The sequence below is a fragment of the Oncorhynchus mykiss genome, chromosome 4 (genome assembly GCF_057628025.1).
Source record: "Oncorhynchus mykiss isolate SJ-2025 chromosome 4, ASM5762802v1, whole genome shotgun sequence".
In the NCBI taxonomy this organism is placed as follows: domain Eukaryota; kingdom Metazoa; phylum Chordata; class Actinopteri; order Salmoniformes; family Salmonidae; genus Oncorhynchus; species Oncorhynchus mykiss.
Window position 1 is genome coordinate 20,744,104 of NC_143025.1, and position 21,603 is coordinate 20,765,706.

General features: G+C 43.3%; 1 protein-coding gene across 1 annotated transcript; it reads right to left on the minus strand.

Annotated features, from left to right (window-relative positions):
• LOC110521482 (nuclear receptor ROR-beta) lies at window positions 1–20,814 on the minus strand. Its single transcript, XM_021599058.3, has 10 exons — window positions 20,267–20,814; window positions 5,338–5,423; window positions 4,676–4,817; window positions 3,911–4,342; window positions 3,673–3,794; window positions 3,418–3,550; window positions 1,912–2,019; window positions 1,590–1,700; window positions 1,353–1,465; window positions 1–1,229 (listed from the first exon to the last, which is right to left on the minus strand). Exons 1-10 carry the CDS (start codon window positions 20,271–20,273, stop codon window positions 1,068–1,070), a joined length of 1,416 nt encoding a protein of 471 aa, XP_021454733.1. The 5' UTR covers window positions 20,274–20,814; the 3' UTR covers window positions 1–1,067.
• Between the last annotated feature and the right edge of the window lie 789 nt (window positions 20,815–21,603).

Here is a 21,603-nt window from a genome sequence, read left to right on the forward strand (position 1 = left end):
TTTATTTATTTGCCTTTATTTAACCAGGTGAGTCATTGATAACACATTCTCTTTTACAATAACAACCTGAATCATTTTTACGTATTATACATCTCCCCCTCTCCCTCCCACTCAATGTATATATATATTTAAATCCCTGTCTAATTTTATTTTTACATGAGTAAATATAAGTGTATATATAAAGAACATTTAAAAATACTTATGTGATTCTTCTCTCTTGCTCTCTCTCTAAGTGGCATTGGCAAGGGAAAATGTAGTGGGACTGAGGTCTTTGATTGCACCTAAAAAATGTAAGTCGAGCTGAAAAATATCAGTGTCTGAATGTGTGCCTGTAAAAATACATGTATAGGTCAGCATAAGTGCTTTGTCTTAGTGCTGTGTGTGCAAGTCTGCATGCATGGTAATAGTTGCATCGTCCATGTCTTGCATGCAAAAAAATGTGACCACTTATCCATTTGATCTTGGTCCCTTTAAACAGTTTGTTCATAGGATACAAAACTGCAAAGTATGGGCACTACCAAATAAGAAACTGGAGAAAAAAAATTGAGCTGTCAAACTGAAATAAGATAAAAAAGAGACTACACAGCATCTCCTCCAATGGGGCAGGATTGTATAGTACATTCAGTCCCGTGCCTTGGGCTGTGCTGCATGTCTGTGGGGTACATTCAAGATTATCTTACAAGGACTTACACTGAGACCTGGAAAATAAGTTAAACTGGTTTTACAGAGGACTTCAGCTTAAGGGAGATCTCAAGCTCTCAAGCTCTTAGAAAAACCATCTGAGATTGCAAAAATACATTCTCAGAACCGTTTTACTCCCCCCAAAATAGGCAGCATGCATATAGTACCCAGCACCTAGTGTTGGATTTTGTAGCCTGGACTGGCTTACAGTCCAAGCAACTCCATAAGGTGGAGGTCTGAGGTGAGAGTAGTATGTCCTAAAGTGTAGCGTGCAGGGTTGTCACAGAGCTGCTGGTTACTTCGCTGTTGCCACATTCCTCTCCCTACTTCTCGTTCCCTACATATTTTTGTCTCTATATGAATCACTTTCATAGCTAAACAGATTTTTAGTCCATTGTGGAGTCTGGGAAGGTGATTTCACTGCTGAACACCTCACGGTACAGAGGGGGGAAATTGAATGCAGTCTCCGGGTGGAGCAGACGGAAAAACTCGAGCTTGTCAATGTGTAGATTACAGATGGACTTCATCATGGGAAGCTTGGACACCATCTTAGAGGTAGAAGAAGAGACACAGAGAAAGGAAAAAGCAAGATAGAAAATTGGTATCTTTCACATTCCACCCCAAATCCTTTAACAAAAGCCTGTTTGAGGAATAAAGGAATATATATGTACCTTTGCCAGTTTCTCCTCTGATGAGCCACCTCTGTGTAGACAATGTTGCAGAGCCAGATATACTTTCTCTTGAAGCTTCTGTACCTGTTGCCTGTCTGTCAACCATGGTCGGTCTGGAGGAAAAAAAGAGCAACAACCACAGTCAGTCTGCTGGTTTTCCTTCTTACATATTACTTAGTGTCTGTTTCAGAGCTGAGACATCACCCCAGTCAACGGGAGACAGTGTGAGAGGATTACCTGGTGACAGGAGAACAGAAGCACTGAACAGAGCCATCTCCTCTTCAGAGAGCTGCATACGACTCAGGCTCTTGGCCAGGTCAAACACAGCACCCACAAGGTCATCACAACCTTCAAGGAAAGAGGGGGGAAAAACACGTGTCTTCAAAACAGAAACGTCTGACTTGGTTCACTTTTTTTTTTAAAGTAAGCTATAAAAAAGGGTTGACCTAGCATTTTTCGACTATGTGGGTGGGTGAATATATGTATATACTTTTTTGTGTGTGTGTGAATATACTCTGATGAAATATTAATGCTTTGGTTTCATAAAGAGGGGACTCACCAAGAGCTTTGAAGGTCTGTGCGCTAGCAAACTTGCTATCAAACAGAATAGTGTTGTTGATGGGGTTGTAGGCGCGACACATGCGAATCAGAAGCACATCCAGACATCCTGAAGAGGAGACCGTAAAGAGACCGTAAAGATGGAGAGGGGGAGAGAGGGGAAGAGGAAAAGATGATGAACAAACAGCACATAAAAGGAAAGGTGGGCGAGAAGAAAAACAAGAAGATCCATCATTAGAATAATAACTTTTTTCTTGAACATCGTTGGAAACAGAATGTGGCCTTTGCCACATAAGGTTAAATTGATTGTATATTCTAAAATGTAGTCCTAAGTGGCAAAGTTTGTTTGTCTGCAGACACACATGTTTGTCAAATATACTATTGTGTATGAATGCTGTAGTACTGAAACATGGAAATGCAGTTAATGCTCAGGTTGTCTGAACAGGAACTACAGTGGGCTCCGAAATTGTTCACACCCTTGATAAAGATGAGCAAAAATGACTGTATATAATACAGTGGCAAGAAAAAGTATGTGAACCCTTTAGAATTACCTGTATTTCTGCATAAATTGGTCATAAATTTAGATCTGATCTTCATCTAATCACAACAATAGACAAACACAGTCTGCTTAAACTAATAACAGACAAATTATTGTATTTTTCTTGTCTATATTGAATAAATAATTTAAACATTTACAGTGTAGGTTTGAACCCCTAGATTAATGACTTCTCCAACAGCTAATTGGAATCAGGAGTCAGCTATCCTGGAGTCCAATCAATGAAACGAGATTGGAGAATCCTTCAAGATCCTTGATATCCTTTGTCTGCGCTTTTGGACTTCCGTCTTCAATTCAAACCACAGGTTTACAATTGGTTTCAAGTCCGGAGACTGAGATGTCCATTGCAAATGTAGATTTTTGTGGCCAATTAACTGTTTCACACACATCAATATCCACATGGAAATGGTTGATTAGCCACAAAATCCACATGTTGCAATGGCCATCTCAGTCTCTGAACTTGAACCCCATTGAAAACCTGTGGTTTATATTGAAGAGGGCAGTCCATAAGCGCAGATAAAGAATATCAAGGATCTGGAAGGATTCTGTATGGCGGAATGGTCTAAGATCTCTCCCAATGCGTTCTCCAACTCATAAAACATTTTAGAAAAAGGCTCAGGGACGTTATTCTCGTAAGGTGAAATCAGGGATGTCAATAATTTTGACCTCTACCTTTTTGAGAAAAATAATGGTTACTTGTTCAACAAAATCTCTTTCTCTGAGAAATTGTATTAGTATAAAATAATATAATTTCCCCAATGTTTCTTGCATACAATATAGCTCAGTATTTGAATTATTTATTTTATACAATCATTTTTGCTCATCTTTATCAAGGGTGTGATTAATATCAGACCCCACTGTGTGCTTTGAGGTCAGAGAAAGCTGGTGTATGAGGCCATGGAATAGAGTTGTGAAATGCACTCACCTTATGTCCTAACAATAGGTACTGACCTGCTTTGAGAAGAATGACCTGGTCGTTCTGACAGAGATCCAGGAATCCAGTGATGCGCTTGGCAAACTCCACCACGTACTGGATGGCATTGGTGAGGTGGATGGCACACTGCTGCCACATGACCTCCGCAGACTGAAAGAGAGAACAAAGGGATGCCCATGTTAGATATAACATTGGGAATAGCGCATAGTCGTGTAAGAGTAAATAGGTCACAGGTCACTGAGTTAATCTTGGTACAGGACATTGATGTTTACCCTGCTCTGGAAGCTGCGTGTCTCCTCAGGGGTGTACAGGGACCAGATAAGCCTCTTCAGCTCCTCACTGCCGTGCTGACTGGTCTCTATGTGAGACTTTACCACACTAGCAGTTATACGTTCTGGAAATGGACAAGACATGTATGGTTTAGCTATCAACCACACTCAATGAAAAAATGATCTAGTGTTAGTTATAGTGACATACAGCAGATGGTGATAGAGTGACTGTTCCACTTACCAATCTCGAGCATGGAGAATCCCTCGGGTAGAGGGTTGAGCAGTGCGTGTGTAAACAGCCCGGACTCGTGCAGCAGCTGGTACTCGTGCTTGATGTGGTGGTTGCTGTCTCCGAAGTCCAGTCTGTTCTGTTCGGGTGAGCTTTGAGAGGAGGAGCTGCTACCCCCGCTTCCCCCCATCATTTCCAGATTGCAGAACTCTCTTTCAGCGCCCTCTGGTGTCAGGGGCAGGTCACACAGCAGGCCGTCTGGCAGGGTGATGTCATCAAGGTCGCTGAGAGCGGCACTGGAGCCTCTGCTGTATGCCCGGCTGTGACCTCCGACCTCGCCTCCCTCCTCACGGGCGGCAGTTAACTCCTGGGACGCCTGGTGCTTCTGGACCTCAGCATACAGGCTGTCTCTCTGCTTTTTGGACATGCGGCCAAACTTCACCGCTGTACCAGGAAAGGAGATAGAGTCAGTAAATAATCAGGGAATGAATTATGAGCTCATATAGTAAGTCCATATGGAGCCAATATGGAACTTGAACATTTGCAAATATAGAAGAAAATCCACTGATAATTTCATTTCATGGCATCACTGCTGTCTCTCAGGCATGACTCCAGGAGTGATTTTACACAGTGTAACACAACTCCACATTTGGCCTTTCAATAAGACCCAGAGAGCTCTAGCGTCCGGTGAAGAGGCAGACAGGGGTCCCCTCTGGACTGACCTTGCTGTGTGTGTGTGTGTGTGTGTGTGTGTGTGTGTGTGTGTTTCACACTCACCATCACGGCTCATGCCTAGGGCCAGGCACTTCTGCAGCCGGCAGTGTTGGCAGCGATTCCGGTTGGTGCGGTCAATCAGACAGTTCCTCTGCCGGGAACAGGAGTATATAGCATTGTTCTGCTGGCTGCGTCGGAAGAAGCCCTGCAAACACACACACAAGCACAAACACCATCAGGGAGGCAGGTAACCTAGTGGTTAGAGCGTTTGGCCAGTAACCGAAAGGTTGCTAGTTCGAATCCACGAGACGACTAGGTGAAAAATCTGTCGCTCTGCCCTTGAGCAAGGCACTTAAACATAATTGCTCCAGGGTTGCCATCAATAATGGCTGATCCCTGGCCGTGATCCCACTCTCAGGGGGAGTGGGAATTGCAAAAAAACACATTTCAATTTCATACCAAACACTTATGTGTTAGTTATAGTGACATACTTGTACAGGTTCTACACTTGTACAGGTTACACAAGTGTGAAACAGGACACATAAGCTTGATCTATTTGACCATGAATACAGGTGCAGGGATGGATGGGTACTGGGCAAGGGCATACAATATATAAATAGTCTGAATTGATTGAATTTGCTGTGGGTATTCTAGTGGGATGACAGTAGGCAGAACTAAAATAGAACACTTGAAGTAAGTATATCTCTGAGATTGAGGTAGCTCACCTTGCAGCCTTCGCAGGTGATTACACCATAGTGGATCCCTGATGACTTGTCCCCACAGATCTTGCAGGGTATTACTTCAATTTGTGCTGGAAGGAGAGAGGAGGAACATTTAGTACATTGCATACTTAACACTAAAGACTCACTAGACTAGATAATGAAATATAACTTGATGGTGACTTGGGTTTTGATCTCTTCATGATATGGTCCTTAGAAACTGTGCCAGAACTGTCTGAGGAAGTGCAAGACAGGTGTAGATATACCTACCCTATCAAATAAGAAGGGATAGAAACATCTGCTCAATCTTTGCTCCCAACTGCCCTGATTTTGAACTAAACAGAAACACTTTACTCCGAGTCGGTATCCACGTCATACGAAGGAATTTCCCTTGACAACACCCACAAATTGTGGAAAACAAACATTCTTTCCCATTGACCCCCATTGTATAAGAGCCAACTTCATTGTCAATTTTTTGTTTGACTGGTACTATACCTGTGGAAAAAATGTCATCACAGGTAAGACATTTAACTTTTTTAGTATAATCTGTTTGTATCGCCACTCACTACTTGTAGCTGTATAGTCCATTTGTTTGTGTTGTTGGTCTTGGCTAGCTTAATGTTCTAGCACTGTCATGAAAAGGGGCATGAGGGAAGCCATACAATATGATGTTTTTCTAAGTAGTGAGAAAGCTTGGGCAGAAGCAGGCAATGTTGAAAAGTATCCTTTAGACATGTTGTACTTTTCTTGAATGTAGTTTTGCAATTGACTGAAACAAACAAACAACAAGAAAAAGGTTACGTTTTTTGCTGTGAGCCAATGGGGTAAACCACAGGTTGTTTTCCCCACAGACGTGCGGGGACGTGACGTTTCATCTAATACCGACTGGCACTATCAGAGTCAAAAGCCAATTTGCAGCATTTTGCAGGAAAAAACACTCCATACTGGTGATACGAATATAGAATTTATTCATATGAACAGAACATTTAACAGTATGTGCAACAGTGTGTGTACAGCCCTGAGCCCTCTCTCCCTGGAACAGGCTATTATTTACATCATACCAGAGTAGCAGGTTAATTGCATTTACTGGGCCTGGGGTAATAACATTTCACTGTTCCTCCTCCAGGGTGAATTAAATGTTAGAAGAGGTTAACAAAAGCCCCCGCTTCAGGAGAGCCTCCTCTGCTACACAAGATAAAATGGCTACTCTCAAAAACAAATGGTTGTTTTTCTGACTGCTGGGTGTGTTAAATATTTTTTTTAGAAACTATTTTGTATTACAGTGACGCAAGGCGTTATGCAACATTTACTTTGCAGGTAGCAACTGTATTAACGGCCCTTTACCAGCCCAACCAATCACCCGAGTGAGCCTGTGTCTAGATACAGTAAGTGCGGGAGCAAAGCAAATGACTAAACTATAAAGTTGAAATCTCAGCATCATAGATAGGAAGGGAGAATGCTCAACTACAACTGCTTGTGAGTGGGAGTCTTTTGCATAATGTGAGTGAGATATTTGAGTGGCTTCCCGGATATAATTCCTACTGACCTACAAAAAGCAAATAGGGAAATAAATATATAAAGGCAGTGGAAAAAAACCTCTCTCTCTCTCTACCCCATCTAGCGCCCCTGGCCCCCACCCTCTCCCTATTATATAACTGCTGTCTGGCCGAGTTTCACGAACACACTCATTCAGGGGAGGTGACCCTAGCAACGCCGTGACGAGCCTACCCCTTCCCTCTCTTATCGCTCCCATAGGTTCCTGGGAGCATAGCTTTGTCTCTGATATGTTAACTGACATGCTGCTCAGCTGTGTGGAAACGTCAGGCTATGAGAGAGGAGGAGCTGTTCTACTGACACACTTTCCAATTCAGCAAGGGGAGGCGCTTTGGTTGGCATCCCTGGCAATTCATCTGATTTCTTTCTTTCCTGTTTTAAGGTGGAACCAAATCTGACTCAATCACTGACAGGGGAATGGAAATGTTCACAGGCTAAAGAAAACAGTCCATGTTTGATTAGTGAAAGATTGATTATCACTTTAGAATCTGTAGAGTAAATACAAGTGTATCGACATCCATGTTCCACTTATGTAACACCAGGGAGTGTGAGAGTATTTTAAACATATCTGCAGTATATTCTGAAGGGGCCCTGATTGTAACTTACACTGGTGCTCAACTTGTGGAAGCATGTCAGGTATTTGTGCAGTTTCAGCTGTCTCGGAGCAGTTCATAAAACTAGTTCTACCCCTAGCATAACCACTGAGTCCAGCAGGAGTGTTATGGGCTGTCTGGACAAGTCAGTTACATAATGGGTCATGGCTTCAACACCTGAACCCTTTTTACACAACTCTAATTCATTTCAAGACATTTGAATCACGTGAAAAAATATGACATTTAAAGTACACAAAGTACAACGCAGTATGTAGCACTATGGAGCACTGCAGAATGTCAGCAAAGTTCCTGGACATTGTTTCAAGAATGACAAGTTCTCGTGGGCCTTACTTTTCTGGTTTGGTCAGTGGGTCAGGGATGTTTGACCTGAAGTCTTCCTCTGCCAACAAGTTTAAGCAAAGGACTTTGTCCTTTACGCTCATAAATTAACTCTCTCTAGGAAGACTTATCTCATGGAAAACAACAAGTAATAACTATGTAATAGCCATTGTCCCATGGTAAATACTAGGTAATTAGTGGGCAGAAAAATAAAGTGTAACCAATATGATTAAGATAATATGATATAGGCTACATATAGAGGTACCCGTTTAAAAATTATTCAAATTAAGGGAGGGTCCTTATGTTGCAATAGCCTTTTACTAAGTGGGAGAGGAGTGTTGTGAAATTGTTGTCAAATAACTCTTCATGTATAATCTAATTCAAACCAAGCACGATGATACTCTAATTCAAAACAAGCACAGCGATACTCAGTGGCGTGTCCAGGGGGTGGCCCAGGATGGCCACAGCCTCCCCTGAAATCTGATTGCCCACACCTAGAAATTCTGAAATCTGATAGGTCGTCTATGAATATATTGATTATTTGGAACAAGACGCGTACCGACAGTAAGACTCATCAAGCTCACTGGAGAAAGAATCGGAGCGAGCAAAACTGCGCCCCTCTGTTTTAGTATGTGTAGCCTATGTATCTGATGCTGTCTGGATAAAATAGTATGACATGTTTATTTTTGGCCAGACAGCATCAGATACATGGGCTACAGATACTAAGACAGAGGGGCCCTGTTTGCCTCGCTCGGATGCTTTCTCTGGTGAAATAGATTCAGCCTCTTGTGAATTGAAGGGAAATTATGAAACACGGATAGACACGAACTTGAAATATTTTATAAGTTTGTTTCTTTTTTTATTGGTAACATTTTGGAGGAAGCCTGGCTTCCCTTGGTATCCATGAACACACGCCACCTTGTAGAAAAATGATGTTTGCTAAATACTGCACAATTTAAACACTTGCCCAAAACACGTGTAAATATTAGACTAGAAATTGTGCCTTAATGTATCATACTCATGCTAAAATGTTTATTATATTCTACTGAGTCATTTACTTTATGTTTATGTTCATATTGTCATATTGTCCGCCGAAGTTTGTCCCTCTCCTTGTTCAGGCGGCGTTCGGCGGTCGACGTCACCGGCTTTCTAGTCACCACCGATCCATGTTTCATTTTCGTTTTGTTTTGTCTTCATTATACACACCTGGTTTCCATTCCATAATCAATGTTCCTTATTTAACCCTCTGGCTTCCCTTTCTGTTTTGTGCGTGATTGTCGTTGTCATGTGGTTTCGTTATTTTATGCTCTGGATATTTGTGTTTTTCCTTGTTGGAACATTGCTTAATTTTGAGTAAATTCTCTGATTATTACTCATACCTGTGTCCTGCGCCTGACTCCACCTTATCCATTCACCTAATCGCTGACAGAATCACGCACCATAGAATGGAGTCAGCAGGTGCAACCAGCCATCCTCTCCCAGTGGAGGAGCGCGTCCAGCAGCACGCGACTATGTTACAGAGTCTCGGTACAGCCGTGGATCGCGTGCTGCAAACCATGGACCGATGGGAGAAAGGGGGTTTTCCGGTTAACCCATCATCATCACCCCAGCTCCCATAACAACCTACACTGATGTCCACCCCTGATTAATCAGGATCCAGTCGGATTCGGCTCTCGCTCCCGGGAGCGTATGACTGCCGGGTGCTAGGGGTTCCTACTCCAGCTGGAGCTTTACCTAGCAGCCGTCCAGCCGGCCCCTTCAGGACGGGAGAGAGTGAGCGCCCTCATCTCTTGTCTGATGGGTAAAGCACTGGAATGGGCCAACACCATCTGGGGAAGGGAAGGCCCGACGTTGGACAATTACGAGGATTTACGGTTTTTGATCATCCACCTGAAGGGAGAGCGTCGGGGGAACACTTGTATCATCTAAGACAGGGGATGAGGAGCGCTCAAGAGTTTGCGCTGGACTTTAGAACTCTGGCCGCCGACGTGGGATGGAATGAGCGGGCAATGATCGACCACTACAGTTTATAGTGTAGTTTACGCGAGGATGTTCGTAGGGAGCTAGAATGCAGGGACACCACCCTTAACCTTGACCAGCTGGTGGACCTATCCATCTGACTGGATAACCTGTTGGCCTCCCGCGGACGTCCGGATCGGGGTCCGTCAGTTCCATCCCCCAGCACCTCTGATCAAACACCAATGGAGGTGGGAGGTGCTACTATGAGGGGGACCGGAGGGGGGACCATTCCCTGCACCACCTGTGGCCACAGAGGGCACACTGCTGGTCGGTGCTGGGGAGGTTCCCCGGGGGGTCGAGGTAGCAGGCGGAGCACTGGTGGATCATCCCAGGTGAGTAGGCACACAACTCACCCAGAGCTCCCTGTTGCACACATGTGGTTGCATATACGATTTCCTGAGTTTTCCCCGCGTTCGCAGGCGCTAGTAGATTCAGGCGCAGCTGGGAACTTTATTGACCGTTCATTTGCACTTAGATTAGGGATCCCTATTGTTCCTGTTAAAATTCCCTTCCCTGTACATGCCTTAGATAGTCGTCCTTTGGGGGTCGGGACTAATTAGGGAGGTTACAGCTCAACTCTGTATGATAACGCAGGAGGGTCATGAGGAGAGAATTGGTCTCTTCCTGATCGACTGTCCTGCGTTTCCTGTTGTGTTGGGCCTTCCCTGGTTGGCCTCTCATGACCCCACTATTTCGTGGCAACAGAGGGCGCTCAAGGGATGGTCCCGTCAGTGTTCAGTGAGGTGTGTAGGTGTTTCCTTAGGTGCAACTACGGTGGAGAGTCCAAACCAGGTCTCCACCATGCACATTCCCCCCGAATATGCCAGTTTGGCACTCGCCTTCTGTAAAAAGAAGGCGACTCAATTACCACCCCATTGACGGGGGGATTGTGCGATAAATCTCCTGGTAGACGCTGCACTTCCCAGGAGTCACGTGTATCCTCTGTCACAGGAGGAGACGGCGGATATGGAAACATATGTCACCGAATCTCTGGGACAGGGATACATTCGGCCTTCCACTTCACCTGTCTCCTCAAGGTTCTTTTTTTGTGAAGAAGGATGGAGGTTTACGCTCGTGTATTGACTATCGAGGTTTAAATCAGATCACGGTAAAATACAGTTACCCGCTACCTCTCATAGCCAGTATGACAGAGTCATTGCATGGGGTGCGCTTCTTCACAAAATTGGACCTCAGGAGCGCTTACAACCTGGTGCGTATCCGGGCGGGGGATGAGTGGAAGACGGCGTTTTGCACCACTTCTGGGCACTATGAGTACCTCGTCATGCCGTACGGGTTAATGAATGCTCCATCAGTCTTCCAATCCTTTGTAGATGAGATTTTCAGGGACCTGCACGGGCAGGGTGTAGCGGTGTATATAGATTACTTTATAATATATTCTGCTACACGCGCCGAGCATGTGTCCCTTGTACGCAGCGTTCATAGTAGAGGTGCTCGGCGCTCGGGTACGCCACTAAAACTCTGCCCCTGTGCTTTCTTTTCAAAGAAGCTCAGCCCGGCGGAGCGAAATTATGATGTGGGGGACCGGGAGCTGTTGGCTGTTGTTGGGGCTCTGAAGGCGTGGAGACATTGGCTTGAGGGGGCTGGACACCCTTTCCTCATTTGGACTGACCACCGCAATCTGGAGTACATTCGGGCAGCGAGGAGACTGAAACCTCGCCAGGCGAGGTGGGCCATGTTTTTCACCCGCTTTGTTTTCACCCTATCCTACAGACCAGGTTCTCAGAACGTTAAGGCAGACGCACTGTCCGCGGATCCCACTCCCATAATTCTAGCTTCTTGCCTGGTGGCACCGGTGGTATGGGAGGTGGACGCGGACATCGAGCGGGCGTCACATGCAGAGCCCACTCCCACACAGTGTCCAGTTGGGCGTCTGTACGTTCCATTTGATGTCCGCAATCGTTTGATCTGTTGGGTCCACACGTCACCCTCCTCTGGTCAGCCTGGCATCAGTTGGACAGTGCGCTGTTTTGCTGGGAAGTACCGGTGGCCCACGTTAGCCAAGGACGTGAGGGTTTATGTTTCCTCCTGCTCGGTGTGCGCACAGTGCAAGGCACCTAGACACCTGCCCAGAGGGTCACACCTATCGGTGGATTTCGTGGCGGATCTTCCCCCGTCACAGGGCAACACCATGATCCTGGTCGTTGTGGATCGGTTTTCTAAGTTCTGCCGTCTCCTTCCTTTGCCCGGTCTCCCTACGGCTCTACAGACTGCGGAGGCTCTGTTCACTCACGTATTTCGGCACTACGGGGTGCCTGAGGATATAGTTTCTGATCGGGGTCCCCAATTCACGTCTAAAGTCTGGAGGGCGTTTATGGAACGCCTGGGGGTGCCGGTCAGCCTCACCTTTTCACCCCGAGAGTAACGGGCAGGTGGAGAGAGTCAACCAGGATGTGGGTAGGTTTCTGCGGTCCTATTGCCAGGACCAGCCGGAGGAGTGGGCGGTTTTCATCCCCTGTGCTCTGGATATTTGTGTTTTTCCTTGTTGGAACATTGCTTAATTTTGAGTAAATTCTCTGATTTATTACTCATACCTGTGTCCTGTGCCTGACTCCGCCTTATCCATTCAACTAATTGCTGACACATATTCTTATCTTAAATTATTTCTTATTGTTGCTGCATTGTCAAGAAGGAACCTGCATGTAAGCATTTCGTTGGAGTGTATACCATGTGTATCCAGTACATATGACTCAAAAAACTTGAAACATGAACTAGGTTGAATGTCATTACACTTATGGTGGTTGTAATAGATGTCCCTTTCCATTAAACGTGCACAGGTAACCTACTTAACCTACTTTTTGAAGTGATTTGTTTGACAATCAGATGAAAACATCATGACTGGATGAGTTCATGACACATTTAAAAAAAATGTTGCGTACGCGCAGTTATTATATTGAAAAAATCCCCCTAAACTGGGTCTGTGCCCCACCTTGGCCACCCCATTCAAAATGTTCTGGACACACCACTGGCAATAATAACGTACAATACTAGCTAGCAAATTCACACTGCTTCAAAAAGTGCTGACAACATTCATGCTTTATTTAATATGCAGACAATTGTGATTGAAGGTGGGAAATGTTTTGCAGTTAGTAGTGAAGCAGTTAGTGGTACTGTCAGACTTCTTTCACATAGGATTTACGATATGTTGCCTGTAAAAAAAAAAAGGGCAATGTTTATATGACCCCCTTACAAACAGGCCATTCAACTTTTATATAGCCATTGCTTAAGGCTGGCACCACAGGCTGAAATGACATTTTTATTATGTACAGTTGAAGTCAGAAGTTTACATACACTTAGGTTGGAGTCATTAAACCTCCTTTTTCAACCACTCCACAAATTTTTTGTTAACAAACTATAGTTTTGGCAAGTCGGTTAGGACGTCTACTTTATGTATGACACAAGTAATTTTTCCAACAATTGTTTACAGACAGATTATTACACTTATAATTCACTGTATCACAATTCCAGTGGGTCAGAAGTATACATACACTAAGTTGACTGTGCCTTTAAACAGCTTGGAAAATTTCAGAAAATGATGTCATGGCTTTAGAAGCTTCTGATTGGCTAATTGACATCATTTGAATCAATTGGAGGTGTACCTGTGGATGTATTTCAGGCCTACCTTCAAACTCAGTGCCTCTTTGCTTGACATTATGGGGAAATGAAAAGAAATCAGCCAAGACATCAGTGGCTTAAGGACAACAAAGTCAAGCTATTGGAGTGGCCATCACAAAGCCCTGACCTCAATCCTATAGAACATTTGTGGGCAGAACTGAAAAAGCGTGTGCGAGCAAAGCATGTGCGAGGCCTACAAACCTGACTCAGTTACGCCATCTCTGTCAGGAGGAATGGGCCAAAATTCACCCAAATGATTGTGGGAAGCTTCTGGAAGGAAGGCTACTACCCGAAACGTTTGACCCAAGTTAAACAATTTAAAGGCAACGCTACCAAATACTAATTGAGTGTATGTAACCTTCTGACCCACTGGGAATGTGGCGAAAGAAATAAAAGCTTAAATAAATCCTTCTCTCTACTATTATTCTGACATTTTACATTCTTATAATAAAGTGGTGATCCTAACTGACCTAAGACAGGGAATTGTTACTTGGATTAAATGTCAGGAATTGTGAAAAATTGAGTTTAAATGTATTTGGGTAAGGTGTAAATTTCCGACTTCAACTGTACCTATCAATTTTAAGATTTGTTGGTATCTTCGTCCATTAATATCAGTATTTTCAAGGAGTAAACATAAAAATGTCAAACTTGAATAGAATCTATTTTTTAAATTTAGTTTATCATACTACTGTCATCAACATTTTTATGAATTTTAACCACTTTAAAATGGGCATAAATCAATAATTGCAATCTCACTACATTAAATTACACATAATTTAAAAGCATATTTCATAGAGAATGTTACAAACTGGATTATATTCAGTAACTTACTTTGAAGAGATGATGATTGGGTCTAAATAGTCGTTTGGTAGCCTAAATACAGTGTACTCGTCTTTAACTGCTATTTCCCAAAAGTCAGACTCTTCCCACACACAAATGTATTTTTCTCAGGTTCAAAAGCATTTGCATTCACCAAATTTTATATGGTTATCCTAAGATGTATTCTCCAGACTTGCACAGAGTAAATTGTTGATATGTTGTAAAAATGTTATTCTAGATAACATTTTCTTTGGAAAAATGAAACAAAAGTGTCTTTAGTATTCTACAGATAGAAAGATGAGAAATGTATTTATCCAAATCTGCTCTGGACATCTCAGATCCTGGAGTATTTTAACAAAATGAAACTTTAGGCTAACTTCATCCAGTGTCCCCCCAAAACGTTTTGTGCGATATGCAAATATGTGCATATTTAATGAGATGTTGCCTAATTTGCATACTTTTACAACATATTTCTAGAACATGTTAATACAAAAAAGTCTTAGAAAAGTCTGGTAAAAGTTGATTGTTATATGATTAAGGGGTAAAAAAAATACCCTATCAGGGTATGGTGCCTTGCAACTCACAACTGAGCAAGAGAAATTCAACTTTGACCCTGTTGTTTCGATCATTGTCATGGTAACCTGACATGACAGAAAGCAGCATCATCAAGTTCTAAATTCCTCCGATAGGACAGAAGAGAGTGCACTGCTTTAATTTCTTCACATTCACAGCAGTAAGTTAGCAGTTTGTCATACTTGTTGCAGGCTGCAAAGGCGTCAATTTCCTACTTAACTCCACACAAAAAAATCTGGAAAAATATGCATACTGTCTTAATAAAACTACCTTTTCCTCCCCCATGCTATGGTGGCTAGATTCTTCTGGACGTTTAGTCTAGCAGGGGTAAACAACAGACTGGTGCAACCTGTTTGGCTGAATGCGGTACATAACACATAGCCACCCAAGACAGTAGGGGAGAGGGAGGGACAGGTAGCCTAAAATCACACACTGGCAACGATTTTCAAATGGAAGATGCACCACCAAATTTTACAGTACATATGGGGGTATTTGAATTTGGACCACAGAATTATACCTACGGAGGAGCGGCTTCTATGGAGGATCTTTGAAGGTCTTTTAACTTCACAGTTGGCTTAACTTTGGACCAGAGAAGCTAGCTGTGTGTGCATAGTGGCACCCGAATGAAAAAAAACATCTTACTTTTAATAAATCCAATGTGAAATATGATAACTATAGTGTCCCTAACTAGCAGTGAAAAAGTTAATCCATTCTAATTACAAATCTCTCTCTATCATCTGAATCACACTTGTAACTTCAGTAGGCTACAGCTATGCTTCAGAGGGGGAGGGGCAGGTAGCCTACACACACACACTGGCAAAGATGTTCAGCTTGCAGGCAGACACTGGAAGAAGTTTCTGATTGACAGAGGTAGGGCTTTGCATAGGTGCTTGCTGTGTTTTTTTGTGGGACTGGAATAAAATGCCCGGAACGTAAAATAGTGTTATTAACCAGTTCCCATGCTTTTAAAACAATGGATCTGTTCCGGAACAGTTTAGATCACTTTAGTTCTCAGGTTCTGATTATGTTCCTTGAAAGATGTTATTTTCTAGACTTCAGTTCTGTTCCATGAACCGGTACTAGCCCCTGGTTTTATGTAGTCACTGGTCGCGGGGGATTAGGAGTGTATTGCCGGCTACGCTATTTACATTTGGGCACCAACGACCAGACAACGTATACTTTAGTGAACCTTGGAACCTTGGGGCATACTAGGTCAGTTGGTGGAAACAAAAGTACAGGCTTTGTCGCCTGCAATAAGTCAGCAAAAAGTTGCTGGCAAAATGTCTTGGTTTGAAAGGTGCAGGCTTTACTGCAGGTTTTACTGCTGGGACAAGCAAACTGTCTGTCTCTGTCAGCCAGTTTGCTTGTCCCAGCAGTAAAGCCTGCAGTCACAGATACTTTTCTCTCTTATCTTACCTAACCAAACAGCTCACAGGGAGTCCGAAGGTCCTATTTACCTTCTACTTTGTATTTACTTGACACGCTGTATGTTTATCCTCGAAGTAGTACCGCATAGCGATATACTTTAGCACAAACGCTACAGCCAGAGCGTTTAACCTACATTGCATATGCGCGATAAGGGTGCTTTAAGGTATATATAATATGGTTCTCTTGTCCTAGAGCTTAATTGCAGGGTTAAGGGGACATTTAGTTCTTAAAACATAACCCTCTCTCTAGGCTGGGCTGCTGATGGGGCCTTCAACTACAGTACCTAGCTTGCACCTGTTTTCTAAACAGTTGTGTGGATAGTGATAACTTATCACTCTCTCTCTCTCCACTTCAGTGTGACCTACAGACACAAAGTACTCTGTGAGAGGGTATGGCTGATACAGAGCCCCACTCTTTAAATATGCCAGGAGGAGAGAGTAATTCCTCTGTAGGAGTAACAGGAGTTGACTGAGAGGCCCTAAGGCAGGAGTGGATGGTGCAAAAATGTTTTTGATTTATTTATTTAACCAGGTAGGCTAGTTGAGAACAAGTTCTCATTTGCAACTGTGACCTGGCCAAGATAAAGCAAAGCAGTTCGACACATACAACAACACAGAGTTACACATGGAATAAACAAACATACAATCAATAATACAGTAGTAAAATCGATAAACAACATGTGCAAATGAGGTAGGATAAGAGAGGTAAGGCAATAAATAGGCCACGGTGGCGAAGTAATTACAATATATCAATTAAACACTGGAATGGTAGGGTGTGCAGAAGATGAATGTGCAAGTAGGGATACTGGGGTGCAAAGGAGCAAGATCAATAAATAAATACAGTATGGGGATGAGGTAGATTGGATGGGCTATTTACAGATGAGCTATGTACAGGTGCAGTGATCTGTAAGCTGCTCTGACAGCTTGTGCTGGGAGATATGAGTCTCCAGCTTCAGAGATTTTTGCAGTTCATTCCAGTCATTGGCAGCAGAGAACTGGAAGGAGAGGCGGCCAAAGGAAGAATTGACTTTGGGGGTGACCAGTGAGATATACCTGCTGGAGCCTGTGCTACCGGTGGGTGCTGCTATGGTGACCAGTGAGCTGAGATAAGACAGGGCTTTACCTAGCAGAGACTTGTAGATGACCTGGAGCCAGTGGGTTTGGCGATGAGTATGAAGCGAGGGCCAGCCAACGAGAGCATACAGGTCGCAGTGGTGGGTAGTATATGGGGCTTTGGTGACAAAACGGATGGCACTGTGATAGACTGCATCCAATTTGTTGAGTAGAGTGTTGGAGGCTATTTTGTAAATGACATCGCCGAAGTCGAGGATCGGTAGGATGGTCAGTTTTACGAGGGTATGTTTGGCAGCATGAGTGAAGGATGCTTTGTTTGCGAAATAGGAAGCCAATTCTAGATTTAATTTTGGATTGGAGATGCTTAATGTGAGTCTGGAAGGAGAGTTTACAGTCTAACCAGACACCTAGGTATTTGTAGTTGTCCACATATTATAAGTCAGAACCATCCAGAGTAGTGATGCTGGACAGGCGGGTAGGTGCGGGCAGCGAACGGTTGAAGAGCATGCATTTAGCTTTACTTGCATTTAAGAGCAGTTGGAACACATTTAGGGTTGTGCTACAACCACAGTTCCACACAACATATATAAATTAATGTCTATTTGGCTCTGCTTCCAGACAAATAGTCAGACTGTGCTTTGGGTCAGCAGTTTTTCCATTGTAGCCTATAGGCTTTATCTGGGGCCCAGAGGTTTTCCATACTGTATAGGGAATCAAAGGATGATGCCATCCAGCAGGGAGTTAAAGCTCAGGGAGTGGAAAGTTAGCAGTTAGTTGTCAGAGAGAGGCACCTTCACACATACTGTAGCCCCACTGTGAACATCTCCTGACAGATAGTGACTTTGCGCTTGATCAACAGTGCCCTTGGGAGCAGAGAGCTGCCATCACTGCTCTGCTTTGTCTTTGATTCCTTGCTAAAACTATACCCTAAAACTATACCCTACATGGCTGTAGAACTTCAGACAGTGTGGCAGACAGAGTTCTCTTCTCACGTTATAGGAGAAGTGCACTTCATAAAAGTCATTGCTACAGTGGCTAAAGCCATTGAGTTTACAACAGTCCTGCCATTGGCACCTGAGGGTCCATCCATAGTCACAGAGGTGTGGATTACCGGGGAGAAAGAGAACCAGGATATATATAATCGATTCTACTATATATTGATGCAAGCCGTACTTGAAAACAAATGGGTGACATAGATTATGGTTAATGTAATCAAGTAGCTAAACTCACAATGGAAACTGAGTGAGGGCTTAAGGTGTCCTGCTGAGAGGTGAATGTAGGCTACTGGTTGTTGGTCCCCATATCCTGCTGCGACTCCGCATAGAAATTGCATAATAAATGTAAAATCCGGATGAATATTTTGGATAAAAGATATTAGATATTAGATTTTTTTTTAATTATATATATATTATTTTACCCCCTTTTTCTCCCCAATTTCATAGTATCCAATTATTAGTAGTTACTATCTTGTCTCATCGCTACAACTCCCGTACGGGCTCGGGAGAGACGAAGGTCGAAAGTCATGCGTCCTCCGAAACACAACCCAACCAAGCCGCACTGCTTCTTAACACAGCGCGCATCCAACCCGTAAGCCAGCCGCACCAATGTGTCGGAGGAAACACCGTGCACCTGGCGACCTTGGTTAGCGTGCAATGCGCCCGGCCCGCCACAGGAGTCGCTGGTGCGCGATAAGACAAGGATATCCCTACCGGCCAAACCCTCCCTAACCCAGACGAAGCTAGGCCAATTGTGCGTCGCCCCACGGCCCTCCCAGTCGCGGCCAGCTGCGACAGAGCCTGGGCGCGAACCCAGAGTCTCTGGTGGCACAACCACTGCGCCTACCAAATAATAACTGGCCTACAATAAATTGTTTAATATGCCTTGTAGGTAAAGGAGGTTGCTTGTACACCAGAAAAGGCTCTGTTTTGACAGTCAACCGCATGGGTTTGCACATGCCATGAAACCTCTGCTCTGCCATCCCCTAGTAACCACTGGTTATTTTTTCACTGATAATGTCCTCAGATTGAAGTAATAATAGGCTCCTGTTAATGGGTTGCCTTAGAAATGACGAGAACCCTCAGAAGCCATGCCTCCCCAAACGCCCATCCTCCACCCTCTCTGAACGCTGTGTAATCCTCAATGACAGAACTAGGTCAATGGAACAGCGGACTCTACCTCACACAGTCCGCCATGACTGGATGCAGAAAACAACAACAACACCCGCCCACGCACCACGAGTAGGAATGAAACGAAATCAGCACTCTCAAGTTTTGAGGATTTGGGGAAAAATATAATATAATATAATATTAATACATATATTTTATATGATCAAGTTAATTATGGCCAACAGTACTAATGCAAATACAACCTACCCACGTCCAGAATGGCAAACAGAGCTGAACAAAGATAATATGTAGGCCTAAAGTCTTTCAATCACTCTCCCACCTCCCTTTTCTTACATAACAAAAAATGCTTGCTGCCAATTGCTGGCAAAGACAAACAAATCACCATCTACATTCATCTGCACACTAATAGCCTATGGGACATTTTTACTTGAGTTTGGTGTACTTTTTAAATGTGCAAATTTAAAAGTGCAGTGTTTTTATTCTTCTTAACTTTGTAAAACATCCTGACGAAGCACATAGAGTGGGCTACTTGATTATTTGTCATATCTCATGGCCAAACAGTTTAACTTATCTGAGATCTATGTCGTCGTTCATTCCCAAGCGCGCCCAGTTTCAACACATGCACCTCGGTCCGACAGTTCAGTAGACTATTTCAAAGTAATGCGTCTATCACAGTTTACATTACTCCAATACAAAACTGTCACTTTAATGAGCAAAACCCAGACATAGACATATATGCTATACATGTTTGTAATTATTAGAATAAATGTAAACGTACCTCTCATATTCTTGCTGTTATTATATTTGAGTCGCAAAACTCAACGTAAAGAAAATAAAACGAAGGAATATAAAGATTATATACGCTTTTTCGCTCCGAAAAGGAGCTGTTGAAAGTAAAAGCAACAAATCCTAATATGTTTTCTAATAGCTGGTATGTGAAACAAACAAAATATCAAACGAATAGGTTAAGTTTGTTAACGTATTTACTCCGTGTAGCACAAGTATTCTTCCTGTGACTGTTCACAATGAGGTATTGTGGCGAACTCCTGGTCTTCCCACCTCGTTCCTGTACTGGTGCTCACTGTCTCTTATCGCTCGCTGCTGTAACCTTCTTTCGGCGCGTGGACTCTCACATGATCTTGCTCGACTGGCCTGCCTTTTTCCCGCGAAACAGCGCGCGGCCCCGCGCGCTTAAGGAGGATCGGGCTTTCACTTGCGTGGGAAAGTGTGGCAGTGTGTCACAGGAGCAACATCGTGGGAAATATTCCTACGAGGCTTTTCTTTTCCTCGTTAAATTACATTCTTAAAAAGTAGGCTGTCTCAAGTAGACGTAAGCATAGCGGTGCTCTGATTGTGTGTTTTGCTATTTTCTCTTCTCCCACTACAAGGCTATTTTGTGATCAAATAATAAGCATTTTATTACATAGGCTATATGTACATTGATAGTTCTGTATTCAAAAATCAAACCTGTCTAATATCAAACGTATCCTGTTGCATACATTTTTTAAAATGTTTTATTATCAGACTTGAAATCATTAATTCATTGACATTTTTCTTCAGTGAGAACCTATGAGCATAAAAACTATTAATTATAAAGCAGCAATATGCATCCATCATGTAACACAAGTAAAGAAATACAAAACAACATGTCTTGGAGAGAAAATATGTAGGCTATGAACCTTTATATGCATTTTTTGTAAACTTTATTTAGCTATGCAAGTCAGTTAAGAACAAATTCTTATTTACAATGATGATGGCCTACACCGGGCCAAACCCGGCCGACAATGGGCCAGTTGTGCGCAGCCCTATGGGACTCCCAATCACAGCCGGTTGTGATAGAGCCTGGATTCGAACCTGGGTGTCTGTAGTGACAGAAACCGCTCAGGGATGTCACCATGAGGTCAATGGTGACTTTAAAACAGTTACAGAGTTCAATGGCTGTGATAGGAGAAAACTGAGGAAGGATCAACATCATTGTAGTTACTCCACAAAAGTAACCTAAATGACAGTGAAAAGAAGGAAGTCTGTACAAAATACATGCATCCTGTTTGCAACAAGGTACTAAAGTAAAACTGCAAAAAATGTGGCAAAGAAATTAACTTTATTTCCTGAATA